Genomic DNA, 27882 nt, shown 5'->3' with positions numbered 1-27882 from the left:
TAGAAGTGCTCAAGGTTGTCGCACATGAGATGCAAGTCAATGGACTTCACCTTTCCCTCAACACCAGTCATGGGACCCATTCTTCAATATTTTTTTTTCTTTGAATAGGAGAATTAGTGAGAAAAACAAAAGCAGGAAATATCTTCTGTCCACTGGTTCATAACCCCAATGATTGAATTGCAGTAGCTGAGCTGCTGTGAAGCCAGATGCCAAGAGCAAAACCATGGAGGATTGGCTAGGATCTCAGACTGCTTACCTACTATATAACAATGCTGGTCCTGGTGCTCACTCTTACAGTTGAAAGACTTCAGGCACAGGCTGGCATCTAGTAGCTCATACGATGGCAAGAAACTTACTGTGAGAAGCCATGATACATGAATTCAGTGTGAATCTGAGCAGTAGTGGTGGCAGCTGACACATAAACTCCATCTGAAAGAACTCCAAGAGTCTGATGTCAGACCATTCTTTGGTCTCTGAGATATGCCTCCTGGAGTCTTGGATGTTTTATTTTGTTTTGTTTTGTTTTATTTTTATTTTTTTCTACTCATTTATTCATTAATTACATTGTATTACATGACACAATTTCATAGGTATTGGGATTCTCCCCCCTTCACCCACAAACCCTTCCCCCATGGTGAATTCCTTCACCTTGATGCATAACCACAGCTCAAGTTCCGTTGGGATTCCCCAATTAAAAGCTCACACCATACAGAGTCCAGCATCCCACTGTCCAGTCAAGTTCAACGGCCTCTTAGGGAGGCCCTCTCAGGTTTGAGGGCAGAGCCAGCAGAACGTCACCTCGATCAATTAGAAGCTCCAACATATCATCAGCAACAATCCAGGTATGATGAGACTGGTGCAGAGTCCACTGATTGACATAGTCCATCTTAGAGTTTCCCCTTGTCCAGTTTTTCACTGCAAACATATAGCTGAGGTGGTTGATTGATCTACTCCATCTTCTATTTTTTCTTGGTTAATATTTTGTTTCCTCCATTTTGTTCAGGGGAATACCCAAAGAAACTTTGAGTGTTCCCAGTCCAGGCTCCTACATGTACTACTAGTAAGCACAGTGCCCACCACAGTCCATCACTCCAGTCAGCTGGTGGTTGTAATCCCTGGGTTGGTTCTATTCTGAGTCCCGACCTCCATTGGAACCAATGAGTAGTGCAGCTCTTTCTGGCTCTGCCCACCACACACTCGTCCCTCACCTAAACCAGTGGGAGGTGTGCTGGTTGGGTGCTGCATTCCCTATTGGCACAGGCCATTTCACCTTGGCATTTGGTGTTTTGTACTGTTTTTATCGCAACCAAACTTGGCCAGGCCCCCACACAGTTCCAGCACTTGGACTTGCCAGTGGATGACGTGAACCGACTCAGCCTGGTCTGCCCCTAACCCGAGCCAAATGTATGCCAGTGGGTCACTTTCCAAAGCCTCTTCTGGGTTGTTTACCTCCATACTTCCTGCGTTTATTTCTGGGTCAGTGTCCTGTCAGAGGAACTGTTCGGATTCCTCCATCAGACCTCTTCCTGGTGTCAGGCTTCACGCATACTAGCAGGTCCTTTGGCCAGCACCGCTCTTCAACCCATTCTGGTTCCTGCTGTTGAGAGTTTCAGCCCAGCCACGGCTCGTCCATACCCACATATAGCTCATATATGGCTCAGTTGGGGTTGAAACCTAGCCGAGTCTGTCCCACATCTACCCTGGTCCTCCAGAGCACCAAACTGTGTTGCCGTCTAACCCGGCATGGTGCGTCAAGTCCGAATCCATGCTTGTGCCAAGGGAGTTCAACTGTGACCCGACCAGAACTCAACCCCCTTCCAGTTCCTGCGCCCCTTACTGGTAACCTCCACCCAGCCAGGGCCTCCCCCAAGCTCCCCAACCAGGCCTGTTCCCAGCCAGTGTTAAGTATGCCTGAGGTTGCTCTGGGTCAGCCCAGCTCACCCCATAGACTGTCATGCCTCCTGCATAGACTCCACCGGCCCTCCTAAACCATCCAGTGGGGTCAGAGTTTGCACAGGGATTGGTCCACACATACCTGACACATTCTAGCCCCGAGTATGGTTCTCAAATGCCAGACAATGTCATAGTCTTGCCTTCTGTGACCCCTCTGCTGATCCCTCCTTCTTGGGTGTTTTTTGACCAGCAATTTCCGAGACTCCTGAGGGCCATGATAATGGTGTTGCTTGGCTGCAGAACCACCAGACAAACTGGTGAGGGATGCCCATTTATTGGGAAGATCATACAAACATATATACAGTGGAAGGGGAAAGCAGAAGGCTGGTTTCGATAGTACTCCTACCCTACACTGTTATTATAACTGGCCAGTAGGCATGCCTATCTCTCTGGACACTCTAATCAAGTCACCAGTTACATTCTGTAAGCAGGGTTGATAGCTTAGTGTTTTAGACCATGTGCAGGTAGACCAAGATAAGCTATCACCTAGGCTGAAAGCTATGCCTTTGGGCATGATCATTATGTGTCCCTGGTAAACAGGATGAGGATTGTATTTAACTTCTCAGAGTTGCTTATCAGGGAAATTCTAGCACAGTTTCGCAGGGACAGAGAAATTGGGACAAGACACAGCCTACTACTCTGGATGTATGCCCAAGATGGAGCCTCTGTTAGCTGAGACCACTGCCAGGGCTTTGCCTTGGAGACACATTGTGCCATGTGCCTATGGCATACTGCATGGGATAAGCAGGCAGAGATGCAGGAGCGATTTCCCATACTTATTATTCAAGGAGAGATAGTGGCCAAATAAGATCCACGTTTGGCCAGATATAAAAAGAAAATCTTCCCTAAGGACAAAATTCATCCTTCAAATCGAGTGTTTATTATTACAACTGCCACATGCATCATTCGATATCAGTGGTTCCAATATAACTCTGTAATAGGACGAGAAATTTTGAGATTCTAAAAGAGATAAATGTGTAAATGACAAAGATGGCATGTGAAACAAGTGTTACATACTGAGCATTTGTTATCAACATTAAATCTGAAAACAGCATTCACATTTACCACCACACAACAAAAGAAGGTCACGTACAAATTGCATCTTTATTATTTTAGCAACAAATATCCTCTCTTCGGAAATGATACTCCTCATGTTTATTATTTCAAAGTATGTTTCCACATCCATTGCCCTTTTACAATGTTTTGTATTTGCACTTTTGCAAATGGTTGCTTCTTCATTCACTTTGCAAGCTTCGACAGACCATGACAGGTTTATGGTGGCTAGTCTTTCGGTTGACAAGCTTTTGTAGTTCCAAGGTCTGTGATTCTGCTAACAATTGACTCAGAAAAATGATTTTTCAGTGAATGCTGTGTGTTTGCTCATTTCTGTAAATATGCTACTTATTGAAGCATGCATACTTTTCACTGTGCTGAAAATGTGTATGAATTTTAATGCACATGTAATACATTCGTGCTTTTCCCATATGAATTCAGATGTTTAATAAAACTTGACTGCTTGCAACAGGATTTTCAACCCTCACTAAATTCATGAGGTTTATTTTTTCTGTATGGATTTTCTGATGTCAAATAAAACCTGTCTGTTAAGTAAAGGCTTTAAGATACACACTACATTCTTAAGGTTTCTCCCCTGTGTAGACCCTCTAATGTGTGCTTAGGTGTGACTTCTGAGAAAAAGCTTTTCCGCACTAATTACATTCATTAGGTTTCTCCCCAGTGTGGATTCTCTGATGACTAAAGAGCTGTGGCTTATAAGGAAAGCCTTTCCCATACTCACTACATCAATAAGGTTTTTCCCCAGTGTGGATTCTCTGATGTGATCTAATGCTTGATCTATCAGAGAAGGCTTTTCCACAATCACTACATTCGTAAGGTGTTTCCCCAGTGTGGATTCTCTGATGAGTAATGAGGAATGAATTATGAATAAAAAGCTTTTCCACACTCACTACATTCATAAGGTTTCTCACCTGTGTGGATTCTCTGATGAATAGTGAGGTATGACTTACGAACAAAAGCTTTTCCACACTCACTACACTCATAAGGTTTTTCACCTCTGTGGATTCTCTGATGAGTAATGAGGTGTGACTTACGAATGAAAGCTTTTCCACACTCACTACATTCATAAGGTTTTTCCCCAGTGTGGACCCTCTGATGTCTAATGAAGCATGACTTACGTATATAAGCTTTTCCGCACTCATTACATTCATAAGGTGTTTCCCCAGTGTGGATTCTCTGATGTCTAATGAGGTGTGACTTACAAGTAAAAGCTTTTCCACACTCACTACACTCATAAGGTTTTTCCCCAGTGTGGATTCTCTGATGAGTAATGAGGTGTGGCTTATAAGGAAAGCCTTTTCTGCACTCACTACACTCATAAGGTTTTTCCCCAGTGTGGATTTTCTGATGTATGATCATGCTTGACTTATAAATAAAAGCTTTCCCACACTCACTGCATTCATAAGGTTTTTCCCCTGTGTGGGTTCTTTGATGAGTAATGAAGTTTGATTTACGAGTAAAAGCTTTTCCACAATCACTACATTCGTAAGGTGTTTTCCCAGTGTGGATTCTCTGATAGCTAATGAGCAGTGACTTATGAAGAAAAGCTTTTCCACACTCACTACATTCATAAGGTTTTTCACCTGTGTGAATTCTCTGATGTGATCTAAATCTTGACTTATCAGAAAAAGATTTTCCACACTCACTACATTCATAAGGTTTCTCCCCAGTGTGCATTCTGTGATGTGCCTTCATGTTTGACTTAGTAGAAAAACCTTTTCCCCACTCCCTGGATTCATAAGTTTCCTCCCCTGTGTGGACCCTCTCATGTATGATTAGGTTTGACTTATGAGGAAACTCTTTTCCACACTCCTTACATTCATACAAATTTTTTCTTGTGTGGATTCTCTGATGCCCAATGATAGATAATTGCTGGTGAAAGGCTTTTCCATGCTCAGTGCATTCATATGGATTCTCTGCACTTTGAAAGATCTGATCACTAATGAGTTCTGAGTTCTGCTCCATGTTTGCTTTACATTCATGGGACACATACAAATATTCTCCTGTGTCAGTTCTCTGTTTGGTGGTAAGGCAAGATTTATAGTAGCCAACATGAATTGCTTCTCCCACACTGACAGGTTGCTGATTATACGGGTCTTTGGGATAAACTTGCTCACACATAAGGACTATCTTTTTCCTGCTGAAAGTTTTCACATTTCCATTGTGTTCAAAGGACTGCAGACAAATCTGGATCTTGTTAAACTGTCTGATATTTTCCCCACTATCGAGGTTGTTCTCGGGGACATTAGAGGCATGCTTCTTTTAAAATGGTATTTCATTAGGCTTTCTGTGGGAAAAGCAAATTTAAAATAAATTATGATATCATTTTCTCTGCATTCAAAAGGCACCAGATATTTGAGCCACTCGTGAGGAGTTGCTTTCCCCCTCACCACTTCCAAGCTCAACTGGTCAATTAACAGTAAAACTTTGGTCTACAACTGCTATTCTTTTTTTTTTTTTTTTTTTTTTTTGTATCTTAGGAGGTTTATTCCAGTTGGGCAGAAACAGGGCAGAGGGGAAGGGAAGGGAAAGAGGAGAAGAATACAACTGCTTTTCATTATCTTTTTTTATACTGCATTAAAGGAAAGAATCACCAAGCTTTCCTGGTAATATTTGGTTCAGTGAACAATATGGGAATTGAAAAAGAATTTTGGCTGTCATACAAGAGCTATGAGGCTGAACTTAGCAAAGAGAAGACTCCACAAATTTCATACTAAACCTCTGGAAATGACGCTTGGCACCTCATGCCTCTGCACAAACAGGAACACAACCACACACTCACATAATCCACAGCCTCTGCCAGGCTCCAGCCAAACCTCCAGATGGATTGTACTTGGATCGGATTCAACACACAGCAACATGAAGTGGAATTGGGGGAGACTGGACTGAGAAAGGCTGCAATACTTGCTAGTGGAAAATGAGTTGAGACAAACCATGACAGTCAGGGGGATGTTGGTGCTGGACACATGATCTCTGGGTGCAGGAGATCCAGTGGGGCTCTGGTAGCCTTGTCTGGGCCCTTGGGCACAGCTGTGTGATGAGCCCAGTTTATGAGCCCCAGTGGCTGTATGGGTGGCCGTTTGTGTTGCTTGGCCAGGGTCCTTGACTGGCCAGTGCAATGGATCCTGGGTCTGAGTCCTGGGAGTAGAGGGTATGGCAGGCCTCAAGTCACCTGGCTTGGATACTTTACATGCCTTCATGGTGGTGCTAACTCAGTGAGCGCTGAGGGAGGGGCTCCACTAAGGCAGGTTCGACTAGGTTCGAGGTTTTGGTGCACTAGCAAGAACTGGTACTCCGCAGTTGAAAAGGAGTATTGGACAAATTTCATGGATCCACCAGGAGATGGAAGCCCACTGAGGCCTGGAAAGCACATCTGGACCATCCAAGAGAAAGGAGGAGAGAAGAGATTGAATAACTACCCCAGCCAAAGGATGACAGCAAATAGTTGGGAGAAAGGAGACTCTAAGGTCAACCATGTCAGCCAATGAACATTGAAAGGGTTCCCTCTTGCTTGAATTGCTGAGATGGACATCATTTCAGAACTATCGGAACCACCTAGACAGAAACGTTGGAGGGTGTGCCACATTGACACCCTGGTTTGGTATCAGGGTACCAGTACCCATCCTTGAGTACTAGGATGGTTGGGAAGCCTGGTATAGCTTCTTTGAATATCATTTAACCCTGACCTAAAACAGGAAGGAAAAGTAGAAAACTTGGAAATAATCACACCAATTTCTCCTTGATGATCTAATACACATGCAACTAAATCACACACACACACACATACACACACACACACACACACACAATACACCTCTCAATGTTGGAGGTTGGTGGAGCTTAGGCCTGCCTTGTTCCCAAGGTATCTGCTCCCAGTGTACTCACCAGGAAGGGCAAAGCCTCTTGAGTCCAGGCAGGCCAAGGCCTAGCTCATCAAATGGTCATACTGGCTAAACCCAGGGTCCCAAGCATGGACTCCAATCTGGCTCGGGTCCTCCCAGGAACAGCAAGTGTACATGAGGACAGAGAAAATACATAGATTTCTAGTAAATTCAAGTTGATTATATTCAGGAGGTAGATATAGAAACTGGATCTCAAAGTCATTTTTTAAATTTTTCTTTTTAGAGACAGAGAAGTTTTATTTGCAAAGTGGTCATGTGCGTAGGGGAAGAGAAGGGAAGGGGAAAGCACTTCTGGAGAGAAAACCAGGTGGTGGTGTGCTTCTTGAAATTAGAGACACCCAATTAGTAACTTGAAAGTTGTCCCAACCCTTGGTTACTGAAGCAGGGTGTATAACTGGAAAAAGGATCCACTCCTCTGTTTTCTCCCAATTCCTGTGAATCCCACCCTTCCACCCTATTCCACACTCCTACATTTCTATACTAAGTTAAAGGAAAGAATCACTGAGCTTTCCTGGTAACATTTGGTTCGGTGCACGATATGGGACTTCAAAAAAAAATTTTCTGGCTCTTATACAAGTGCTGTGTGGCTGGACGTTGTAAAGAGAAGACTCCTCAAGGTTTGTACTAAACTTGTGGAAATGACCCTTGACATCCTGTGCCTCTGCACATACATGAACCCACCCACCAACACATGTAATTCCCAGTCACTGCCTAGCTCCAGCAAAACCTCCAGATTGATTGTGCTTTAACGAGGTAGCAGGAAGAGATAGGAAGTATAAAAGTTTAGGACTTTAACGTCTCTAATCACCAACTCCCTGTTTTCACTTTTGCTATCATGTCAGTTTTCGTTTTAGAATCAAGTTTCTGCGTCTTTATATTTTGAAATCTGTTGGATTGACAGTCCCCAGAAGTGGCCAATTTTCTTTATAGGTTGATACTCTCTAAGTGGATCCTGAATCCTAACTACCTGACATGGGTCCAAAGTTCTGGCCTCCTTTTTCATGGTTCACGTTGGCTTATTCTCATTGGAGGAGGAATGAGAGTTCAGGCATCAAAAAATATTCACTTTACTTTGAGTTTTTGCGAACCATCTTGGGGAGGTGTTTACATGAGTCACCCCAAGGGCAAAGAGAAAGAAACTTATTCACAATGAGCAATAATGTCTACCACCTCACCCAGAAAAAAGAGTGAGACTTGTGGCTTCCTTCTCCCAATGTTGTGGGCTAGGCAGCCACTTCAGGGTCACCAGCTTAGAAGCCACACCCCCACTCCATCTCGGCTTTCCCTTCTGCCCACCTGTGATACTCACCTATCATCACCTGGAACTGAGAGGGGGTGGTGTTGCATTTTTTTTTTTTTGGTAACCACTCCCCTAGCAAGCCCCCATAAGGGCCCATGATAGGGATAGGCTCCCTCTCTTGGTCACGTGTTGCTGAAGAATCTAGATGTTTTCTGCTTTTGTGATTCTGCCTTAATTGCTTGGCTGGGAGCTGTGTGAACTCCTGGCCTGACAGTCTATGTGACAGCCACCCAGCAGGACAGCTGGTAGGTCATGTAGGTAGACCACTCCTCAGGAGGGAGGTCCCTGGTGTATGATAAGAGTCATTGCCCTATGGCCCATCAATTTGTACTTTTTGAAAGTTGCTTGCTTCAAACCTACCATTACAGGCCTGTCACCTTGCTCATTTTGAAAGTTAACAGCTAAAACAGAACAATCATAAATGTATAATTATATGGAATTGTCCTGGCATGGGTTGGGAACAGAACAGGCTGAATCAGTTCATGTCATCCACTGGCAAATCCAATCACCAGATCAGAGTGTGGATCGAGCCAGAATCAGTTGCTACAAAAACCATTACACATTACAGAATGCCAAGGTGAGGTAACGTATGCCGGATGTGACCACAGCATCCAACCAGCACACATGAAACCAGGAAGGGAGGGGGCAGAGCCAGCAGGAGGAATATATGGGTGGGGGGTCCCTTGCTGGACAGCTACTGGAGAACATGAGCTGGGATGAGGATAGATCAGAAAAGGCAGGGCTACAGTACCTGTGGCCCTCATATAGACTAGATCAGGAAAAGGCTAGGCTGGGCTGATTTTTCCTACTGGTGCAAACTACATCACAATAGTTGAGTGTTGTTTGGACTTAGCTGCTGCATCAGCTGGCAGAAGCTGGCACCGGGTGCTAATCTGTCAATTTGAACCACAGAACCACCTGGAGAGTGCATAATCTGGGAGTGGGAGTGTGCTGGGAGGGAAATAGTGGGATCCTCCCTCTTGGGTTACCATTAACACAGGAAGGCACAAAAACAAGGATAGGAGCAGGGGTGGCTAGACAGAAAGGTGCCCAACAACATGCATGAGGGCTGGATAGTGGAGCTGGTTAGATTGAACTAGGCTTTAATACACACTGACATGTATGAGAGCTGAATGGGATGTGGTACAGACTGGACTAGTCTGCTACACATACTGGTAAACCAGGGTACGGGGCAGGCCTGGTGGGGGTTACTGTGGGTTGCTCTGACTAGGCTGCAGCTCCCACTGGTTTGTGTGACCACTGAGTATGAAGTGGGCAGGATACAGGCTAGACTGCAACACGCATTGGTTCCAGTGAAAGACAGGGTTGGAAAGAGAACCAACCCAGCAATTGCAACCACCAGCTGATCAAGGCTATGGAGTAAGCCGGGCCCTGTACTTGCTAGTACATACAAGAATCTGGTCTGGGAACACCTCAGACAAGGTTTCTTTGGGGATCGCCCCAATCGAACTGCCAGACTCAGAACCCTAACCATCAAATGATAGAGGACAGAACAAGTCAATCAAACACCTCAGCTATACGTTGGCAGTGAAAATGTGGGCAAACAGAGCCTCTATGATGGACTATGTCAATCAGTGGAATCTTCAACGACCTCATTGTGCTTGGAGTGGTGAGACTGGCAGCAATTTATACCTGTTGAACTACCAAAACCACTTGAGCAAGACCCTTGGAGCATGCCCCACATCAGGGACCTGGGATGGGTGGGAGACTGGGTGGGCTTCTAGCATAAAATCTCCTTTTACCTCAGATATATAAAGGAAACAATATAGAAGTAATAGTCTTATCCATTTTCCTGTAACCCTTGAACTTCTTTACCCTTATTAACTATGTAAAAATTCTCAAAAATACAATAAAAAATGGAAAAATAAAAAAATTGTATTTATATTTACTGGAAATTTAGATATACAGAGAGGAAGTGAGACACATAGGAAGATCATCCATGTGCTGATTCACTTCCCAAAAATGCATAACTTTCAGAGCTGAGCAGCTTTAAAACCAAGAACCAGGAGCTTTTTCTGGGTCTCCCGCGCAGTTGTAAGTCACAAGCCTGTGGGGTGTCCTCAACAGTTTTCCCAGGCCAAAGGCTGCTGAGGTCCATGCAGTTCGTGTGAAAAATACGAAGTTGTGAAGAGAACTTTTCCATTGAAGGCAAGGCCAGAAGGAATTTCCTGTGCCTACAACCACCCAAAAAGCAGTTCCACCCCCCTTTGCATACATAATCGAGAACCCCACAGAGATTTCTGTAATCTATTTAGGCATTGTCTGCCACTGTGGAGTTGGTTTTTACAATCAATGTGAGCTTGGAAGATGATGCTGGTGATAGTGTCTTAGCAAATGGGTCTTTTACTATTTCTGCTCTCTTGGCTGCCCCACTCATGATATGAAAATAGAGGGTGTTAGGTCCCTACATGTAGCAGGAACCTATGCTTAGGGTTGTCCTACCACATTGACCATATGCTAATCAAGGATGTTAAGTCTCTAGGTGAGGTGTAAATCTATTCTTTCCCTCTTTCCTTAATCTTTAGGCCCCTTGTTCTGCGATGCACTTCCTCCCTTAACTGATTCAAGATTAAGTTGCAGAATCAGGATTGTAATAGGAATGTGTTACTGGTTGACATGTACCATCTATTGAGAACTGTTTGACCACAGTATTAGGGTGGCTGATATCCTGCCTCAATGGGAAACAATTGGCAGAACTATCCTTAAGAATGCCTGTTTGACCAGGTGTGGAAAGTGGGTGTCAGAATTTGTGAAGGCTTCTGTATAAAAAAATAGGACAGTTTTTTAAATTGTCTATTATGATCTTGAAACTGTAGTGGTCCATTTATTTTCTATGCCTACTCCAAACACCCTTCTCAAGTTCTGAACTTCACTTGAGCTGGACTCTGGCAACGGGCAGAGAGCTGGATGTTAAGTGGGGCTGCCAGAGCACAAGCCAGAGTCCATATATGATCCCAGTGCATGCAAGGTGAGGGCCAGCCACTAGGCTACCATGCCATGCCCTCATGTTTGATCTTTAAATATGACTTTTGTGGGCCTTTCGATGACCCCCTGTACATTTCATACATGAGTTGAGAAAAAGCCAGTTTGTTCAACTTTGTCACTCATGTGGCTGCCTAGCTCTGAGAGCTGAACAGCAATAGAATGCCGGTGCAGATTTCAAGTTGTGTAGCAGCAGCTATTTCCTTGCTGGTTAAGAGACAACCAATGCAATGGGAAGTGTCTTATTCACAGATTCCTGTCCAGAAAAAGAATGCTCAGGGGACACTTAGAAATCTAAGACCATCCTGAAAATTTTTGCTGTCTCCATTTGAGAGGCACACCATCTCCTGGCTCTCTCCCAAGAAATGCTGTTGGATTCCCTCTGCTTTCTACATTCACCTGGTCACTTTGCAAATAAAAAAAGTAGAAAGAAAAATGGAAAAAAATGGAAAAAATGGAAAAAGAAAGAATGAAATCCTATTTCTCAAGTCCCATTTTTATACAATTTCCCTTTCATATTGTGCTGAAATTATGGCCAGAGCTAATTCTAAGCCTCTTTGTGCAATGCAGCACTCTTTTCAGTTATTACATAATTTTAGTAATTAGAACTTGCCTGGTGATTATTTCTTGACCTTTCTGATTAGCTCCAAGCTGCTCATTCTTTCCATGGGGATCTGAAATGAGGAGTAGAGTAACCATATGTATGAATCACATCTAAATGTTTCTTTTCAAATGTTCCATTGGGGAAGCCAATGAGATTTATTGCCAATCTAGATACAGCACATTTTAATATTAGTGAAATGTGGACATTTATAAGCATTTTTAAATAGGCATTACATCTTATCTATTAATGCCTTAATATAATACCTATTTTTTAAAATAAAAATTTCAAGTATGTGAAATTGTGTATTTAACTTAAAGCAGGATATGACATAAAATATGGTATAAAAATTCAAAATAAGGCTTGGGGTATCTTACATCCCATCTCAGCACTAGTTTATCTTTTCCTGGCTACTCTGCTTCAAAAACAACTTCCTGAAAATGTATCTTGGGAGGTGACAGATGTGAAAAGACACATATATACTTCGAGATCTATGTGACAGGCTGACAAAATGCTCGAATAAACATATACATGGAGATTATGGAATGCCTGTGTCTCATCGGCTGTCCTTCTGTAAGAAACTCAAAGTAAAACTCAAATATAATTCCAGTCAACACTTACTGAGCTAATGTCTCTGCATCACAGATTTCTCCACTGTCCATGGTGCTGATTCTTGCTCCAACTTGAAGATCACATTAGGCTTTGTCATGGAGTACCCTGTTCATGGAGAATGATGCAGATTTTCCGAAATCACCATTAGTCCTACCAACTACTACACTTTGTAAACTCTTCTTTCATTTGTCATCTATACAGAAGCATTCTGTTTGGGCATGACAGAGTTTCACTCACCCAAGGACAGCAGATTGTTATAGGTCTCAAGCATCACCTCCCTGTACAGGGTCCTCTGAGTATTGTCCATTGTCTGCCATTCTTCCTGGGTAAAGTCCACAGCCACATCTTCAAATGACACCAACCCCTGTAACAGCACATGTCTCCTCAGTTCTGGATCATTAAATAGAAACACTGACAGTACATTCTCTATATATTTAATTTGCATCTAGATGAATGTGGTTTAATTTACAATTCATACAGCATCACAGAGTAACAGTTAAATGAAAATATCTTGAGCTGTGTTACTTTTACAGTTTCAATATTACAACAGAATATTCCTTATTCTATTAAAGGTTGTTTTCTCTAAAGATTCTCATTCTAATGAACTGTTGAAGACACTGCTAGAATAGCTCTCCAAGTAGAAGACATGACTCAGTCTGTTATTGCCACTCTAATTTTCAACTAAATTAACATAAATAATTATATTGACACTGCGTCAAAATATTAACCTAGCAGCTATAATACTAAGAGGAGTTTAATTCTTGTGTGTGTGTTCAATTTGCATCTTCTATGAATGCAGCTTAATTTACAATGTATATGGCAAATAAGGTAAAAACAAGATAAAACCTTTTGTCCAGTATTACGTTTGCAATTCTGAAGCTACAATTCCATTATTATCCTATATCAGATTGTTTTCTATAATGAGCATAAAATGAGTTCACTGTGCAATCTTTAGATAAACACATGAGCTAAATAACATGCTAGATTAGATAATAAAGATATAGGCTTAATATTGCACAAGATACTGAGAAGATTTTTGAGTAGCTTACTAATGATTTCCTCAAACATATGGAGATACTTAAAAATATTATAAAGCAATAATAAACTTCAATTTTCTTATTTTAAAGTGAAATAATGAAATACTGAAAATATTTTTAAGCTGTGCTTGCAAGAGTAAATATTTCCTACAGCTTATATTGGAATTAAATATAAGTAATAGATGATCATATGTATCAATAATACATATCATATATGTACATACACAAAAGTAAAAAAAATTATGGAATACATATTCATGTAATTCCACTATAAATATATGAAACAATATATATTTTTTTCACTTTTAAGTATGCACATATTAAAACTCTCTACTTTGTTTTTGATTTATTTTTTATGGAATAACATAATTAAACTGAAGTTTTAATTTCTACATAGTAAACTACAGCTTAGGAGGGAAACAAATGATAGTTTCATACAGAACTATCTTCTGACAATTAGTTGGTATCAGCCAGTCATAGCCTGCCAGCTGAACAGAACATATACATATAAGACGAATGCCATGCTGTAACAAACCTAATCCTATTTTTTTATGCTTTGGAAGCTCTTTAGCATTAAGCAGTTATGTGGGTTTTTCTTTTATTCCAGTTATTTATTTACTACTTTTAACATTAAAACAGATCTAATGTAACTGATAGATATCATTTTAACAGCATGATACTTCATTTCAATATTCCCTTTTTCCCTGTTATTTTTTGTATGCAATCACAGTTTTCTTATTTTTTTTTAACTCATCAATTTTTTTTTTCAGAGCAAATTCAAGTTTTTGGTTTTTTTTTAATTACGTTGCATTATGTGACACAGCTTGATAGGCTCTGGGATTCCCCCGGCACCTCCCTGTAAAAATCCCCTGCCTTGGTTAGGATTTTTAAAATAAAGTGGTGTTGGATTTTGTAGAAGGCTTTTTCTGCATCTATTGGTACTATTCTATGATTTTTGTTCTTCAGTTTTTGGACGTGGTGTATCACATTTGTGGATTTCCGTATGTTGAACCTTCTCTGTGTTCCCGGGATGAATCCTACTTGGTCTGGATGATCTGTCTGATGCTTTTTTGAATTCTATTGGCTAGGATTTTGTTGAGAATCTTAGCATCAATGTTCATTGGGAGATCGGTCTGTAGTTTTCCTTCTCTGTTAATTCTCTATCTGGTTTTGGGATTAAAGTCATGTTGGCTTCATAGAATGAGTTTGGAAGATTTGCTTCCTTTTATATTATTTTGAAGAGCTTGTAAAGGATTGAGGTTAGCTCTGTTTGGAATGTTTTATAGAATTCTGGGGTGAAGACATCTGGACTTGGGCTCTTCTTTGTTGGAAGATGTTTAATCACTGACTCTATCTCTGCTTTGGTTATGGGTCTGTTCAGGTCTTCTGTTGCCTCTGAGGTAAGCCTTGGCAAGTAGTGGAAGTCTAGGAACCTTTCCATTTCCTGGTGATTTTCTGATTTGTTGGAGTAAAGTTCCTTGTAGTAATTTCTGATTATTTCGTTAGTGGTTGCAGTGTGTTGTTATGTTGCCTTTTTCATCTTTGATGCTCCTAATTCTCACTTTCTCTTGTTTTTTTCTTTGTCAGTCGGGCCAGTGGGTTGTCTATTTTATTTATCTTCTCAAGGAACCAGCTTTTTGATTCATTGATTTTGTGTATAGTTTTTTATTTCTATTTGGTGTATCTCCTCCTTTGTTTTGATAATTTCTTGTTTCCTATTGTTTGTGGGGTCATTTTGCTGCTGTTTTTTCCATTCCTAGAAGTGTGTGCTTAATTCCAGTAATTGGTTCCTTTCTTGGGCCTTGACATGAGCACCAGTTGCAATGAGCTTAACACATAACACTGCTTTAGTGGCGTCCCACAAGTTTTGGAATGTTGTATCTGAGTTTTCTGCTGGGGCCCATGCAGTAGGTGTGGATGGCACGAAGGTGTGAAGAGAACAGCTCCCCCACTTGGCAGGGCCCGGGGGAGCTTCCAGCTGTTTGGCAGGGCTCAGCAGATTTCTCTACCACCTTGATGCAGTCTCACTCCCTTTTTGCATGGTCACTTAAGCACCCCGCTAAGAATTCTGTAATCTATTGAGGCGTTGTTTGCCCCTGTGAGATGGCTTTGACAAGTAATGTGAGCTTGAGAGTTAATGTTATTGATAATGTCTTGGTGAGTGGGCTTTTAACTGCACACAGGAGTACAATTAAACTCATGACATTTTTGGACACCTTATTGTGTGCCTACCCATTGCCCTGAAATCTGGTCCAGACATATAGCATGCCTTCTGGGAAATGGCTTAAGGATTTCACAAACTAACAGAATTGATGGGAGTATGAGTGGAAACTGCTATTGCAAAAAATATAGTTACTGTGACCTTAAAGGTTAGCCTGTCCTTGCAACTCTTTAGATTCATTGATGATCTACCTATTTTCATTCTGGAAATCTTCCAATTCAGAGATCCTGTCTTCTGCTGCATTAATTCTGTTGGATTGGCTCTCAACTCTGTGCTGCAGGTCAAGGATCTCATTTGTTGACTAGTTTTGTTTCTTTGTTCATGTGACTTTTGAATTCGTTAAGGTCCTCCCATCATTTTCATTGTCTCTGAAGAGTTTTCTAATTATTTTTTGAATCCCTTATCTGATAGGTTGTCAATTTCTTCATCTGTCATCTCTGTGATTGACCAGGCCTTTTGGTGACTTTTTGGGGGTGGCACTGGCTTTTTCCTCTGACTCATTTCTTTTCCTGTTACCTCGCCCCATATCTATGTGATCTGATATTGCTGGTTTCTAATCCCTGGCCTCTGCTGCCACCTAGTGCTGATCTAGATTTTTTTTTTCTTCTTTGTGGTGCCTAGGTTTCCCTCCCCCTATTTCTTCAGTCTGCAGTAGTGTGAGCTCTTTAAAACAGGGCAATATTTACGGTAGCAATTGGATCTCCCTTCTGTGGGGTTCTCGTGGCCCTGGAATTGGCACCACCCAGTGCTGGGGACTTCTAGGTCCCAGGTTCGCCCAGGTTCTTTGTTTCTGTGCCTAGTCACCCTCTCCAACCCGTCTGCCCTGATCCAAGCCTGCCATGATTTGCTTAGTTCAGGCACTCTTCACCATGTTTTGCTCCCGAGATCTGCCTGCCCCTCACCTCTGCTAAGGGCGGACACTTCCCTGTGTTAGCAGCTCCCTGAATTTTGCTCACCAGATTTCGCTCAAGTCTCTGCAGCCCAGGGAATTCTCCTTGTCCTTCTGAGGTTGCTGATCCTAGTCATTCACATCTGTTTTACTGCTGTGTGCCACATTTCTCAGTACTGGCTGCACTGGGGGATTTACCTCAGTGTTCCCTGTGGTTCTTTTCCTGTCAGGCTCACTTCAGGCTGCTCCCATCCCTAACTTTTAGGACCCTCAGTCACATCAGTCTAACTCCGTTGGCCATCTTGACTTCCCTCCCCTGTTATTCTCTTAAACAATTGAAATAACATGTTTTAAATTCACATTGTACTCAAGATCTTAATTTTTCATTAAGTGATTAAAACAATAGTAAGATGACCAATTTTATAGGTAAATAGTATAAATATAATGAAATAAAAATGTTTCAATCATACAATTTACAGACACAGATCATTAAACTAGGGTAGACTATCATCATTCGTTATTTAACAAACATATAAATCAAAAGTGACAAATCATGTTTGCAGCAATACTGATATATACCACTGTTCCCCCCCTTTTTTTGGTTGGTTGTGATTTTTTTTTTTGCTACTCTACATAACAATTTCATGTTTGTATATCTGTGTTTAGAATATTTCACTCAACATCTTACACTTCAGTTATACTCATTTTGGTCTAATACACAGACTTGTGTTTCCACAACTGAATAACAGCCCGTTGTACACAAATACTACATTTTCCTTACTCAATTATCTAATGATGGACACCACAATTCATTCCATATCGGTGTATTATGAATAGTGCTGGTATAAAAAGATGGCATCTCTTTTACACAATGTGTTCATAACTTTCAGAAAATACAACTAGTAGTTAGATTACTCAGACTTACAGTAATGTCATTTAAATTTAATACTTTTAACTTCATGTAAGCTTTTTAAAATTTTAAACTTTTTACAAAAGATTTTTTTTTTGTTTTTGCTGCAAAGTCAGATACAGAGACAAAGAGCTACAGAGAGGAAGTTATTCCATCCGATCATTCACTGCCCAAGTGTTCTCAATGGCTGGTGCTGTGCCTATCCGAAGACAGGAGCCAGGAGCTCTTGAGCGTCACCCATGCAGGTGTAAGGTCCAAGGCTATGCACCATCCTCGACTATTTTCCCAGGCCACAGGCAGATAGCTGGATGGGAAGCCAGGCTTCTGGGATTAGTACCAGTGTCCATATGGGGTCCCAGCACATTCAAGGCAAGGAGTTTAGCTGCTAGGCTACCATGCTGAAACCAGCAATCATATTTCTAAACATTTAAGAAATTTTATACCATTTTTCATGTGCTGACTTAATCTATAACTCCATCAGCATTGTATAAATATTCTCATTTTTTTTTACTTCTTTACCAGTATTTGTTACCCTTTCTTCCAAACAATAATAGCCATTCTGACAGGGTTGAGATACCTCATTGTGATGTTGATTTACATTTCCCAAATGGCTACATTTTGAGAACTATCTACTGCAGTCCTTTGATCGATTCCTTACCCAAAAGAGAATGCTTATGTTGTTTAGGTCACATGGAGCTTGAAAGATAAAAGTTGCCAGTTTGAACAACACACGGATCTTCCTGTGTCCTGATATTTGACAAATTAGTAAGAGTAATATAGAGGGGGCGGCTGTGGGGGGTGCCCCTGCCGGGTCGGACCCGATGCTGGGGGCTCACGCCAAAGACACTGCTGCAAGGCAGTGAACGAGTCCTCAGCCTCATCCAGGACCCAAGAGAGCTCTTTCCTCAGGGTAAGTGCACCATGAGAGAACTTGGGAACTGGGTTAAAATACCCAGCTCTACCCAGCTGCTAATATCTTGCAGCTAGGTGAGTTTGGAAGGAGTTTGGGGCTTGGGTTTGGGAGCAAGTGCCGCTCCTCACAGTGTGGCGGCTGTGGGGGGTGCCCCTGCCGGGTCGGACCCAATGCTGGGGGCTCACGCCAAAGACACTGCCGCAAGGCAGTGAACGAGTCCTTGGCCTCACCCAGGGTGGCCAGTGCACCATGTGGTGCCAGGCTTTGCCTGCTGGCCGCCCTGCCGGCCTGCTCTGGTGTTTTTTAAGATACATTTGCTGCCTGGGGACACCCATGACTAAGTCCAATTTTAGTGTAGGTGAGTAGTGAATCTTGGGTGATTCCCAGTGACAAGGCCATGGAAGTTTTAGGCATGTGTGGGGACTGAGACCTGGTGGCTTGGAGGGAAGTACCCAGGAGACAATTATGGTTAGTCAGATACACCAACCCATTTCGGAATACAGAAATGGCCTGTTTCCCTAGAACATCACTGATCGTCACACACCAGCCCACTCCAATACTATGGATGGGGGCCTCTTTGGCAGTGATGGGTATCATTACCCAACTGTTTGGTGGAGCGGTGGAGTGGTCACATTTGGCAGGGTCAAGACTGTATCCAGCACTCGAGAGAACTTGGTATGGGGGTAGACTCTATGGGGTTGTGTGGGCCCAACCCTGTGGAAATACAAGTTCCCTACTTGTACACACTAACAGAGTTGATGTTCCCACCAAGGGGTGCGTGTGCTGGAATGGGGGCTGTGTTCTATCTAGGAAACAGTTGTAGTCACCCGAGGCACTAGTGTGGGCTGGGATTGGATGCATATGACTCCAACACCATCTGGAGTCATGGAGAACCAGCGTAGATGTGGGACTGACTAGGCTGGGTCTCAACCCCCTACTGAGCCATGTGTGAGCTGTATGAGGGTATGGATGAGCCATGGCTGGGCTGAAACATCCAACAACAAGAACCAGAATGGGGTGAAAGCCAGCCACGAAAAGCCACTGTTCCTGCTAGGACAGGAGGTGAACTGAGTAGGGTTGGCTCAAGGACCCCCTGGCATGCACAAAATCTGGCATTGGGAGGGGTTCTGATGGAGGAGACTGGGCAACTCCTCTGGCAGGACACAGTCCCTGCAGGTAAGCACAAGAAGCAGGATAGGAAACAGCCCAGAATAGGCCATGGAAAGTCTCCCACTGGCACACATTAGGCATGGGTCGGGGGCAGACCAGGCTGAATCAGTTCATGTCATCTGCTGGCAAATCTGAACACCAGAACAGAGTGTGGGTGAGCCGGGATTGGTTGCAACAAAACCAGTACACATTATAGAATGCCAGGGTGAGGTTGCCTGTACTAGATTTGCCTGCAGCACCCAACCAGCACACATGAGATCCAGGAAGGGAGCGACAGAGCTGGCAGGGGGATTAAGGGGCTGGTCCCCTCACCAGACAGCTACTCCCACTGGAGAACATGGGCTAGGATGAGAAAAGACCAGAGTAAGCAAGGCTGCAACACCTGTGCGCTGCATGTGGACTAGATCAGGGAAAAGCCAGGCTGGGTTGATTATTCCTGTGGGTACAAGCATAAATTAGAGTGGGAGAGGGATTTCTGGGCTTGGCTGCAGCACTAGCTGGCAGAAGCTGGCACTGGGGACTAATTCTCAGAACCACCTAAAGAGTGCATAAACTGGGACTGAGAGAGCCCTGGGAGAGAAAAATTGGGTTCCCCCTTCCTGGGTCACTATTCCCATGGGAGGGCATGAAAACTACGATGGGGGCTGGGTTGGCTAGACATCCGTGAGGGCTGGATGGTTGAGTTGGTTAGATGGAACTAAGCTTTAATACCCATTGACAAGTACAAGAGCCCAATGGGATGGGGGACAGACTGGTCTACTGCTACACATACTGGCAAACCAGGGTAGGTGGTGGGCCTGATGGGGGTTATTGTGGGTCGACTAGATTGCAGCTCCCACTGGTTGATGTAAGGGCCAAGTATGTGCTGGGCAGAACCAGACTGGACTGCAACACCCATTGATTCCAGTGCAACTCAGGACAGAAACAGAACCAACCCAGCAATTGCAACCACCAGCTGATCGGGGTTATGGACTGTGCCGGGCCCTGTGCTTGCTAGAACATACAAGAAACTAATCTGGGAATACCTCAAAGTTTCTTTGGAGATCTCCCCAATCGAACTGCTGGACTCAGAACTCTAACCAAGAAAAGACAGAAGACAGAACAGGTCAATCATTCATCTCAGCTATATGTTGGCAGCGAAATGTGGGGCAAACGGAGACTTTATGATGGACCATATCAATCAGTGGATGACCTCATCGAGTGAAACTGGCAGCAATTCATAACTGGAGAACTATTAAAACCACTTAAGCAAATATCTCAGAGCATGCCCCGCATCCAGGACTTGGGGTGGGCGGGAAACCGGCTGGGGCTTCTCCCTCAATATCCCCCTTTACCTCAGATACATGATGGAAACAATATGGACATAATAGTATTATCCACTTCTCTATACCCCCTGAACCTTTTTTTTTAACTGCAATTAACTATGTAAAGATTGTCAACAACAATACAATAAAATTAAAAAAAAAAAAAAAGAGTAATATAGAGGACCCAGCGTGGTGGCCTAGAAGGTAAGTCCTTGCCTTGATAGCACCAGGATCCCATAAGGTGACCAGTTCTAATCAACACAGCTCCACTTCCTTCCAGCTCCCTGCTTGTGCCCTGACAAAGTAGTCGAGGATGGCCCAAGGCTTGGGAAATCTGTACCCATGTGGGAGACCTGGAGGAATCTGCTGGTTCCTGGCTCTGGATTAGCACAGTTCAGGCTGCTGCTGTCACTTGGGCAATGACTTATCAGATCAAAGATGTTCCTCACTGTCTCCTCTCCTCTCTGTTTATCTGACTTTGCAATAACAATAAAAATAAAAATAAATCTTAAAAAAAAAAAGAGTGATAGAGAAACCCTAATAATCCAAAAAGCTTATAATACAAGTACAATCTCTCTAGAAAAAAAAAAAACACCAAAAAAACCTAATATTTCTTAATGAAACATAGCTTTTACTTAGATTTGGGATTTTTTTTGTTTCCCCATTTTAGAATCATTTATTTATTTGAAAACCAGAGACAGAGAAATTGGAAAAAGGGCCAGACACAATAGCCTAGGGGTGAAAGCCCTCACATTGCACACACCGGGATGTCATAGAGGTGCCAGTGTGTGTTCTTGCTATTCTGCTTCCTAGCCAGTATCCTGCCTATAGTGTGCGAATGTGGTAAAGACAGCCAAAAGCCTTGGGATCCTGAACCTGTGTGCTAGGTCAAGAAGAAACTCCAGGCTTCTGAACAGCTCAGCTCCTTCCATTGCAACTCTTTCAGAGTGAGAGTAGATGGAGAATCTTTGTGCCACCTTCTTTCTGTATATCTGCCTCACAAAAAAAAAATATATATATATATATATATGTGAATTTTCTTTTTTTTAAAAGATTTATTATTTTTTTTGGAAAGGCGGATATATAGAGAGAGGAGGAGAGACAGAGAGGAAGATCTTCCATTCGATGATTCACTCCCCAAGTGAGCCGCAACGGCTGGTGTGTGCCGATCCGAAGCCAGGAACCTGGAACCTCCTCCAGGTCTCCCACAAGGGTGCAGGAACCCAAGGCTTTGGTCTGTCCTCAACCGCTTTCCAAGGCCACCAGCAGGGAGCTGGATGGGAAGCGGAGCTGCCGAGATTAGAACCGGAGCCCATATGGGATCCCAGGGCGTTCAAGGCGAGGACTTTAGCCGCTAGCCATGCCATTGGGCCCAATATATGTGAATTTTCTATGTTTATTGTGAATGATGTTTACATATGTGATCAGGGTGGGAAGGTTCAAGGGCTAGGGAAAAGTTGACGTGATCATTGTTTCCAAGTTTTCTATTGCTTCTTCCTTTGGAACTGGTTCATATTCTGGTTGTTCATTTCCCATCTAGCTCCCAGCTTGTGGCCTCAGAAAGCAGTACAAAGAGGCCCAAAGCCACGGGACCCTACACCTGAGTGGGAAACCTGGAAGAAGTTCCTGGCTTCAGATCGGCTCAGCTCTGGCAGCTCTGGCCATTGCAGCCACTTTGGGATTATACCAGTGAATAGAAGACTTGTCTCTCCTTCGTATAAATCTGAGCTTCCAAACAATATAAATGAAAAAACACCTTTAGCAAATTGTACCTTAACAATGGCATTATACTTTTATTTGTAGTCATCAAGATTTCACTCCTTTTCACACATTAGAGCACATTCAGTGTGGACTGGGTTTAAGAATTGTTACACCAGGGTCCGGTGGTGTGGCCTAGTGGCTAAAGTCCTCGCGTTGAACGCCCTGGGATCCCATATGGGCGCCGGTTCACTTTACATGGCCAACACCTGAACAATAACAACTAAAATGTCAAATAGCATTCTAAGCACTGATCTCCAACTCTCAGAAAAATAAGAAGCCAAGACTAGGAGTAGAAAAAAAGAAAATTTCAAAATACAGATTAATGAAGAAATGAATAAAAACTGCATTCAACAATACTGAAGATAAAGGAAACAATCATTGATCTTAAAAGGAAAGCAAAATCAATAAACCTTTAACTAGATTAATCAAAAAGTAGGCTCAAGTATATAACATCAAAAAGAAGAGGGACATATTAAAATCGGTATCACAGTAGAGGAGTGGATCAGGGCTCTCTGGACAAAGTGGGTTCTGTCACTACTTGTGAGATGAAAGTCAGAGCTGCTGCATTTTCTTCTTCTTTTTTATAAACATTATTTTATTGGAAAGCATGATATATAAAACAAAAAGGAAGAGAGACAGAGAGGATAATCTTCCATCTGCTGATTCACTCCCCAAGTGGCCACAATGGACCAAGCTGAGCAGATTTGAAGCCAGGAACCCAGAGCTTATTCCAGGTCTCCCACACAGGTGCAAGGCCCCATGCGTTTGGGCCATCCTCCACTGCTTTCCCATGCCACAATCAGGGAGCTGGTTGAGAAGTAGAGCTGCCGGGATTAGAACCAGCACCAATACAGAATCCCAACATGTGCAAGCCATGGACTTTACCCACTAGGTTATCGTGCCAAGCCCAGCTGCTTTATTTCTGATCCAGCTCCCTTCTAGTGCCCGTGGGAATGCAGAGGATGTCCCAAGTGCTGGATTCCCTGTACTGATCTGGGAGAACTGGGAAGAAGCTTCAATCTGGTCCTGCTTTAACCACCATGGTCACTTGGAAAGGGATAAAACAGAAGGAAGATCTCTCTAATTTTCCCCCTTTCTCTAGAGTTCTGCCTTATATATCAATAAAATAATTTTTTAAAGATTTTTTTATTTTTTATTGTTGCAAAGTCAGATATACAGAAAGGAAAAGAGACAGTAAGGAAGATGTTCCATCCAATGATTTATTCCCAAAGTGACAGCAATGGCCAGACCTGCATCGATCTGGAGCCAGGAACCAGGAAATTCCTCTAGGTCACCCAAACGGGTGCAAGTTTCCTAAGCTTTGGGCCATACTCGGCTGCTTTCTCAGGCCATAAGCAGGGAGCTGGATGGAACGAGGGGCCAACAAGATTAGAATGGGTGCCCATATGGGATCCCAGCATGTTCAAGGTGAGGACTTTAGCTGCTAGGCCACTACACCAGCTCTGATAAAATAAGCCTTTACTAGAAAAAAAAAAAAAACAGGATGTGCAATGGATCACTAGGGACAATCAACAGCTAAAGTCCTCACTTTGAAAGCGTTGGGATTCCATATGGGCACCAGTTCTAATCCAGGAGCTCCACTACCCACCCAGCTCCCTGCTTGTGGCCTGGGAAAGCAGTCGAGGACGGCCCAATGCATTGGGACACTGCACCCATGTGGGAGACCCGGAAGAGGTTCCTGGTCCCGGCATCAGATTGGCGCACCAGCCCGTGCGGCTCACGTGGGGAGTGAATCATCGGACGGAAGATCTTCCTCTCTGTCTCTCCTCCTCTGTGTATATCTGGCTGTAATAAAAAGGAATAAATCTTTTTTTAAAAAATGCTTAATTTCTGCATACTTAACATTAGCCTGCAAACTGAATGAGAAATACATCAAAAAACTTGACAAAACCAACTGACAGTTAACAGTGAATCAGGACTAAATCTCTTCAAAACAAAGGTCAACACTAGGTGTCTTCACTACTAGATTCTACCAAATTAACACCAAATTTTCTAGAATTACAGTAAAAAACTAAAACGAAGAAAACCATTCCAAAATTAGGTTGAGCGTAACAATATTTGGATTCCTAAACTAGACTGAATTAGCAGCAGGAAGATCTTCAACAGTGACTGTTTAAAATAGGATTAAAAAAAAAGATGGAATTGCTCAGTAAAAATGCAATCTCCATTGCTGTACAATTAGTTCTGCATATATTTACTTAATGCTTCTTCAGAAATAATTGCTCATAGTCCAGAAATGCAGCTTACAATCATTAAAATGTCATAGACCAATACTCCTAATAAAACAGATGTAAAATTCTTATCGTAGTGGGTGGTGGTCTTCTGGGTAACGTCTTCATCTTGCATGCGCTGAGATCCCATGTGGTCCCCAGGAGCCAGCACTTCTCCACTTGGGGAGGAAACCCCATGAGACCTAAGATTTTCCTCTAAGTCTCTCCTCCTCTCTATATATCTGATTTTGAAATAAATAAAATCTTTAATAAAAACATTTCTATAACACATGTAAAATAAAAGAAGCATCACAATAATAAGCTCACATGAACTAGCTAAGGTGCACCTTACTAGAGAATGTAGAAAATGGGCCAACAAAGCAAAGATTTCACATAAACAGGATGAAGGAGAAGCATCATTGAAAGCACCTTATAGAAAGCACTGAATGAATTTCTACATTTATTTTGTAATAACATATATGTAAGTTGAGGAAATGTACAAATAAATAAATATATTCAAATATACCTCAGTTGTGGTACACAGAAATAGGCCTCAATAAAATAATATCTACAGATACCAAACCTATAGCCATCACACAACTGAATGCCAAAAAACCAAAAACATTTAGTCTAAGATATGTAACCAAATTAGAATAACTACTTTTTATTGTTATGTAATTTAATATTCACAAAATAGACAAGGAAATAATAGGCTCAGAAATAAAAACATACTAAATTAGTATACTAAAAAAGATACTAAATTGGTTTTGATTCTAGATTTCATTTGTTTCCCCTGATGTTATTAATAGTAAAACCTAATGAATGCCAAAAGATTGCATTCAGTCATTAAAAACAACAAATTCTTATTTGTTACAAAATAGATGAACATGGATGTAGTGAAATAAAATAAGGCAAATGTAGAAAAAACTAACATGTTATCATATATAAATGTTTAAAAATAGCTGCAAGCTTATAATTGTGATTGCTACGGGTTGGTCAGAGTGAAGACCAGGGACAGGAAGGAGGTAGAAAGGTAGCAAAGAGAGACAGAAGGAACAAGATCCAGTGTTCCATCACAGTGCGTGGTGACTGCAGTTCACAATGATAAGGCAACTGAAACAGAGGACACTGTGTGCTGTAAATAAATAAATAAATAAATAAATAAATAAATAAGCAAACATGGAAAGCCTGGGCACCTGGTTTACTCATCTGATGCTGTATATACTTAAATACAACACTGTACCCAGTGATAATATTCAAGCACATGTTGATCAAAATTCACTAATTTTTTTAAAAATCACAATCATCCCTTCACACTAAAATGATCTATTTAGAAGATATTAAACACCCCAGCTCTGGGCAACTGCCTAGTTTGCATTGTACCTAGGTAAATGTCACACAGGTGGGAGAAAAGTAGCTAAGAGCTGCTGGGCATCCTGGGCCTGGTTAATGCCAAATATGTGTTAACAATACCAGTGTGTCAGCATAGTTGCATATTCTTTTTTTTTTTTTTTTTAAGAAATGTGGGAAGGACCTTGGGCTGTGTTAATGGAGCTGCCAACAGCATGGGGGCTTCTGGGGGTACCTGAGTCAGCTCACACTCAATACTTGCAGCATTAGCAACAGCCAATGATGCCAAGTGCTGAGTAAGTTCTGGGATGGCGGGCAGCCAGAGCACCAACTGGCACCAGGCTTCACCTGCTGGCTTCACCCAGGGGTGAGCTTTAAAATCTTGGGGTGTGGCATTGTTACCTAAGGACATTCATGGGTAAGGCCACTGTACATGTAGGTAAGAACTGAATCCTGAGGGATTCCCAATGACAGGCCCAATGCACTTGCAGGAAAATGAGGGGACTGAGACATGGTGGTTTGGAGGGGAGAGACCAGAAGCACTGTATGGGTCAGAACGATACACCAGCCCATATGGGAGTTTTGAGTAGGAATTCTTAGTAAGGAATATTGCTGACCACCACATGCTAGTCCATGCAAAATTAGGGCTGGGGATGTGTCTGACAAGGCTAGATCCCACTGCCTGACCGAATGTTGGAACAGGGATGGGTCATATGAGGCAGGACAATGACATTAGCACGTAGCAGAACCAGGTTCAGGAGTAGATTCTGTGGGGGATATGTGGGCCTAAACCTGTGGAAATGCAAGTCCCACTGGTTAGATCAAGAGCTGGGCGGGAGATGGGTTGAGCTAGGTGTGATCATAGAACATGTCAACATTCACGGCCACAGACACTGAGAATAATCCAGGCAGGTCCAGGCTACAGCACCAGCATATGCATCTAAAAGAGGGTATGCAGCAGGCCAGGCCGCAACATTCATAAGCTCACACAAGGCCAAGATGGAGGGGCAGGCTATGCTAGGCAAGGACCGAGCACCCACTGACATGAGTGGGATCTGGGTCTGGGAGTAGACATAGTAGGAGAACTTGGGAAACTCTCCTGCTGGGTCAGAGCTCCTGCTGGTGAGCACAGGATCCAGGTCTGGGGGTCAAGCAAGGTTGGCAAGGTGGGCTACTTAGCTCCACCCGTTGGCAAATGTGTGGGTTGATTGGGCAAGGGGGCAGACCAGGCATGACCAAAACATTTAACCTCACCAGCAAGTGAAGAAACCGGGCTGCAGCACGGGTAATTCCAGGCTAGGGTGTCACATCTACCAGTTTTCATGGGCCAAGGATAAATGTAGACTGAGCAGGTCCAGGCTACTTACCCATCAGCAAGAGTTGGGACTGGGGCAGGCTGGGTCTGGCCAGGCTCCAGCATTTGAAAGCAAAGGCCAAGACAGATGAGGGACTATGCCAAGCTGGGCTAGGAAAACCACTGGAAAAAGCAAGATCTATACTGGGAACAGGCCTGGCTGGGGAGCTAAGAGTTTACACTGACTAGGTTGTGGTTCCTACTGGTAAATGTGAAGGCGTGAGTAGGGGCTGTTATCTGGTCTGGACATGGCTGCAGTCCCTGTTGACACAAGTGTGGACTAGGTCTGGTGTGTGC

General features: G+C 42.8%; 2 protein-coding genes across 2 annotated transcripts in view; both read right to left on the bottom strand.

Annotated features, from left to right (window-relative positions):
* LOC101522773 (zinc finger protein 260-like) overlaps positions 1–27882 on the bottom strand; it is a 793789-nt gene that overhangs the window by 748971 nt on the left and 16936 nt on the right. The window contains exon 3 of the mRNA XM_058678178.1: positions 12683–12809. Within this exon, the coding sequence (XP_058534161.1) occupies positions 12683–12809 (127 nt within the window). The remainder of the gene's footprint in view (positions 1–12682; positions 12810–27882) is intronic.
* On the bottom strand, positions 3660–4992 carry LOC131477915 (zinc finger protein 585B-like). The gene is given in 2 exon segments (XM_058677946.1): positions 3660–3899; positions 3901–4992. Coding segments are annotated over 2 exon segments (1332 nt in total).

This window comes from Ochotona princeps, chromosome 20 (assembly GCF_030435755.1).
Source record: "Ochotona princeps isolate mOchPri1 chromosome 20, mOchPri1.hap1, whole genome shotgun sequence".
Lineage (NCBI taxonomy): Eukaryota > Metazoa > Chordata > Mammalia > Lagomorpha > Ochotonidae > Ochotona > Ochotona princeps.
This window is presented reverse-complemented; position numbering and strand designations above follow the sequence as displayed.